Source organism: Petaurus breviceps, unplaced genomic scaffold (genome assembly GCF_028583685.1).
Source record: "Petaurus breviceps papuanus isolate PSGF00001 unplaced genomic scaffold, PetGlider_PUasm1.0 99, whole genome shotgun sequence".
Classification (NCBI taxonomy): domain Eukaryota; kingdom Metazoa; phylum Chordata; class Mammalia; order Diprotodontia; family Petauridae; genus Petaurus; species Petaurus breviceps.
The window spans coordinates 9,434,681-9,439,980 of record NW_027187465.1 but is presented as its reverse complement, the minus strand read 5'-3'; the positions used below and the strand labels follow the sequence as shown (position 1 = coordinate 9,439,980).

The 5,300-nt window shown below is 47.7% G+C and overlaps 2 protein-coding genes across 2 annotated transcripts in view; one reads left to right on the top strand and one right to left on the bottom strand.

Moving 5' to 3' along the window:
- The window catches only part of CORO1C (coronin 1C), a 544,511-nt gene that overhangs the window by 501,491 nt on the left and 37,720 nt on the right, over positions 1 to 5,300 (bottom strand). The gene's annotated exons all lie outside the window — the stretch shown is intronic.
- Positions 1 to 5,300, top strand: part of ACACB (acetyl-CoA carboxylase beta) — a 120,869-nt gene that overhangs the window by 87,890 nt on the left and 27,679 nt on the right. The window contains exons 31-35 of the mRNA XM_069081877.1: positions 166 to 265; positions 590 to 697; positions 3,333 to 3,389; positions 3,585 to 3,626; positions 4,303 to 4,518. Of these exons, the coding sequence (XP_068937978.1) occupies positions 166 to 265; positions 590 to 697; positions 3,333 to 3,389; positions 3,585 to 3,626; positions 4,303 to 4,518 (523 nt within the window). The remainder of the gene's footprint in view (positions 1 to 165; positions 266 to 589; positions 698 to 3,332; positions 3,390 to 3,584; positions 3,627 to 4,302; positions 4,519 to 5,300) is intronic.

Genomic DNA, 5,300 nt, shown 5'->3' with positions numbered 1-5,300 from the left:
ACACACACACACACACACACACACACACACACACACACACACACACACACACACAGGAACTATTCCTGGTGCTCTATGTCCAGTGCCCCACACAGCAGCTTGTCCCCTGCAGCTCAGGCAGAGAAGTCCCTGACCCTTCCCCCCTGGCTGTTTGAACTCCACTAGAAACTTTGACGAAGTCATTTCCTGCTTTGCAAACCTGGCCAAGGAGAGCCCCCTCTTTAGCGAGGCTCGGTCCATGCTGTACTCCGAGGAAGATAACAAGGTGAGTGAGCTTCTGGGGGATGATTCTGCCAAGAGGACCCTGCCCAGGTGTATGGCAGCAGCCGACCTTCCCTCTCTGTCTCTGTCTGTGTTTCTCTCTATCTCTGTCTCTCTGTGTCTCCCTCCTCTGTTTCTCTCTTGCTCTCTGTGTCTTTCTGTCCCTTTGTCTCAGTGTCTGTCTCTCCCTTTCTTTGTCTGTGTCTCTCTCTCTCTCTTTCTCTCTCTCTGCTCTCTCTGACTCTGTCTCTGCCTCTGTCTCTGTCTCCTTTTCTCTCTCTCATTCTTCCTTGCTCTCTCTCACCCCTTCACTCATCTGAACTTCCAGTGTATCAAGGAGGAGCCCATCCACATTTTGAATGTTGCCATCCAATATGCCGACCACCTGGAGGACGAGGAGCTGGTGCCCATCTTCCGGGCGTTTGTGCAGTCCAAGGTACTGTGTTCACCTGGGCCTGCAGGGCTCCTGTGGGGTGGGGCTGGGATGCGCTGAGGTGCCTGGGCCCTTCCTTTGTTGGTTTAATGTTATGGGGACAGGGTAGGGGCTCAGGGCAAAGCGTTGTGTTGGTGCTGCCCAAGGAGCGTGATCCCGCTGACTATGGGAGGCTTTGAAGCTGGGGGCTCTGGTTATATGAATCTTTGTGCTCCTGTGGCTCCCACATCTGATGTTCACAGAGTGCTTTTCTTGCAGGGCCCCTGGGTGACAGGGAGGCCAGGGTTGTGGCCCATTTCTGGCCTCCACAAGTAAGATGAGTCTGTATGTATACAGAAGGCACTGGCCACCTTTATTCCCACAGAGCACCTTTTTGGAGCTCCTCCTGTGTCTAGGGTGTAGTGTGTATGGCTGGGGGGAAAGTAAAGAGAAACCTGACATATCCACAAATGAGGATTCTTTTTTTTAAAGTTAATTAATTAATTAGATTTTAGTTTTCAACACTGTAGCAGCAAGCACCCCAAGCGTCCTCAGGGTTTGCAGCTACCACAGGTTCTTGGATCTGCTTTGTTAAAGGAAAGCAACTCAAAATGGGTTAACAAGCTTACTTTAATCAGTCAGACACATCATTTACCTTGTTCAGGAGAAAAGGTCAGCACCCTGAACCTCAAAGTATACAGGCATAATTATCAAGACAGAAACATCAAGTAGACAGCTTTCCAAACTGTCCAACCATTACATCCATACCCAGTCAACATCTGGGTTTCCACATTCTGGGTTTTTCAAAGCCGGGGGACTCTCAACAACGGCTTCCCAGAATTCAGATCAAATCACAGAACACTTCTCAAAGTGAGTCCCAAAACAAAGCTACACATCAGTGCTTATATAGCCTTCTCCTGGCTCAGAGAATGTAACAACCTTATTGACCCACTGGCCAATCAAAAAGTATCTACTGAAAAACAAGCCTCCCACCCCAGGCTTCAGGTGCACATTAGCCTAGGGGCAGGGAAGATCTTCCAAATTTGCATTTCCATTACAAACACTCACTTCCGTAAGATCCTGAGTTCCAAAGTTTCTCCCCCTCCCCAAGATGGCATGCAGTCTGATACTGGCTTTACTTATACTTTATAATAAGCATATTTTCACATTAGTCATGATGTGAAGAAGAATTAGAACTAGTGAGAGGAACCATAAGAAAGAAGAAACAAAGCCCAACAGCAAGAGAAAGGGAGAGCAAATAGACTGCTTCGATCTGCATGCAGACTCCAGTTCTTTCTCTTTTCCATCATGAGTCCTTTGGAATTGTCTTAGATGCTTGTGTTGCTGAAAAGAGCCAAGTCTATCAAAGTCAGTCATCGCACAATGTGACTGTTACTGTGTACAGTGTTCTCCTGGTTCTGCTCACTTCACTCAGCATCAGTTCATATAAATCTTTCCAGGATTTTCTGAAGTCTGCCTGTTCATCATTTCTTATAGCACAGTAGTATTCTGTTACCACAACTTGTTCAGCCATTCCCCAACTGATGGGCACCCCCTCAATTTCCAGTTCTTGGCCACCACAAAGAACTGCTATAAATATTTTTGTACATGGGGGTCCTTTTCCCATTTTTATAATCTCTTTGGGATATGGCCCTGGGAGTGTTATTGCTGGGTCAGTACAAGGAGGATTCTTGAGGCAGCCTGGGACACTGTGGTGCTGGTTAGACATGGAGTCCACATCAGATGGGGGCCTGTGGGTGACCATGGGCAGGTCACTTACGCCGGCCTCAGCTTCCTTCTCTGTGGGGGGTACTTAGGAATCAGACTGGCCCTGGCTCTCTCCCAGGAGTGTTTGGTGTAGACGTGAGCATATGGAGTCAGTGCATTAAAGTACCATCATGCACCAGGTGCTGGGAGAGTTTACCAGATCACTTCTGGCCATGATCCGGGAGGAGCGAGGGGCAGAGTCAGGGGCAGAGCAGAGCCTGGAAGGAGTTTCATCTGGCAGGGCTGGGGAGCCAGGAGATGGGGAGTGCCTCTCAGAGATGGGATTGGGGGAGGAAAGGAGAGAGCCTATTTGGGGAGGGTGAAGAGACACAATTGGCTGGGAAGGTCAGTGGGACCCCAACTCTGAACATCTTCCCCCCTCCCCAGACATGACTTCCCTTTGCTCCTCCCTCTCACAGGGCTCTTGGCCTCGATGTTGTGGGTGTGGAAATTCTTTTCTAGAAACTGAGCACTTTGTCCTGCGTTGCCCAGAGGGAGAAGGATAGGATAGGATAGGATATGTTATGATATGATATGATATATGTTATGATATGATATGACACAACATGACATGACATAACACAACACAACATAACAAACACAGAGGGGCCTAGCACTGCTGGCTAGTCTGCCCCAGAGGAGACGGATGGGGGGACTTTTTATGCCAGACTGAGCAGGGGTGGCCAGTGGAGAGTGAGGCTTACTGCCCCAGCCACTCCCTGCAGACCCTTCCTCTCGGTTGTGCCTTGGCCATGCCGTGCTGGGCCCTGTACCCCACAAAGCCCACACCCTGCTGAGAGTAGGATCCCTCAGGCTCTCTGTTCCCAAATGGCCTCTTGATGGTGATGTCACATAGACAGTGATGGTCATTTGTCATCTTCTTTGAATCTAGAAACACGTCCTTGTGGAATATGGTCTCCGGAGAATCACCTTTCTCATCGCACAAGAGGTGAGTGTCTCACCAACCTTTCTAGACTCATTTCAGTGCAAACTCAGTCCCACTTGCTGGGTTGGTGAAGGATCAGGTTTCGGGGGAAATGAGGCTGGGACCTGTGTGCATTTGGGCAGTAGCACTGTTGGCTTGTAGACTCTGGGTTCCTTTCACTGGATTTATTTTTCTTTTCTGTGGCTTTCTTTTTCGCAGAGAGAATTTCCTAAGTTTTTTACGTTCAGAGCAAGAGATGAGGTATGGCCAAATGTCCTGGCAGTCTGTCCTTATGCTAGAATGTTGTGCTCACATGGGCTTCTCCAGCCTACCTTCCATCCACATGGAGCTGATGTTCACACAGCTGTCCAAAATCTTCTTAGGGTCACAATGGGAAGGGCACATAGAGATCATCTTTTCCAGCCCCCTAATTTTATAGAAGAGCAAACTGAAGCCCAGAGAAGGGAAAGGACCTACCTAAGGTCACACAGGTAGCAGGGATTAAAACCCTGACTCCTAATCCAAGGTGCTGTCCCTTGAATGTGTCCAACACTTTCCTACCTCCTTGCCTTTGCCCACGCTGTGTCCTATTCCCTGAGTAACCTTTCTTCCATCTCCACTATTTGCAACCCTATCCCCATGAGGTTAAAACCTAGCTCGTGTGAATACCACTTCCTGTAGGAAGTCTTTGCTGATTGTCATTCTAGTCACTGGGGTCAGAAATGAGCTATTGTGTCTCCTATAACACGTTGTCCCTGTTCTGTGTTAGATCCCTGTTGAGTACTGCATAGTGGGGTGTGTGTTCCTACTGCCTTCCCCCACCTCATTTCTGCACCCCGGGGTCCTTGAGGCTACATCCCACCCCACTGGTCAGCTACACCTCTGAGTGTGTGAACAAGCAGAGGTTTTGTGCTGATTTTTGCTGGTTTGTCTTCAGTTTGCCGAAGATAGAATTTACCGCCATTTGGAGCCCGCCTTGGCCTTCCAGCTGGAGCTGAATCGCATGCGGAACTTTGAGCTGAAGGCCGTGCCCTGCGCAAACCACAAGATGCACCTTTACCTGGGCGCTGCCCGAGTGAAGGAGGGCACCGAAGTGACCGACTACCGGTTCTTCATCCGTGCCATCATCAGGCACTCGGACCTCATCACCAAGGTAGGGGAGCCCGGGGGGCAAGTCCACAACTGGTGCTGGAACCCCCTTCTCAGCATGGCAGGGACCGCAGGGACCATCAAGTCCCAGAGCAGCAGCATAGGACTGGCAGTCGGATAGAGCCAGGTGCAGATCCTGCCTCAGACACACGTTAGCCCTGTGATGTCTCAGCCTCCCCTGGCTCATCGGCAGAATGGGGAGAAGCAGCGTCTGCCTCCAAGGGCTGCCCTTAGGGTCAAAAGAGACCATTTATGTCAAACACTGCAAGCTTCAAAGCCCTAGGTGTGTGTGCCCAACTATTGCGATTGTTCTTCTTCATCTCATTATTCATTATTGCTTTAGAAATCCTCCCCACGTTAGTCGTTTAGACTTGGTTTCAGTATGGCAATCGTGGAAACTCTCGTCCAGAGACAGCTTCTTGTCCAATGTTGTATCGAGAGAGAATAATGTGTAACAACATAATATAACATGACATGACATAGCATAGCACAGCACAATACAACATAATGTAACATAACACAATACAATATATAATAAAATATAACAGTATAACATAATATAATAGTATAATATAACACAATACAGTATAACATAACATAGTAATATGGCATAATATAGTATAATAGTATAACACAACATAATATAACATAGTATAACAATAGTATAATATAACATAACATAATACAATACAATATAACATAGCATAATCGTATAATATAACATAACATAATATAATACAATACAGTATAACATAACATAGTATAATATGGAATAATATAGTATAA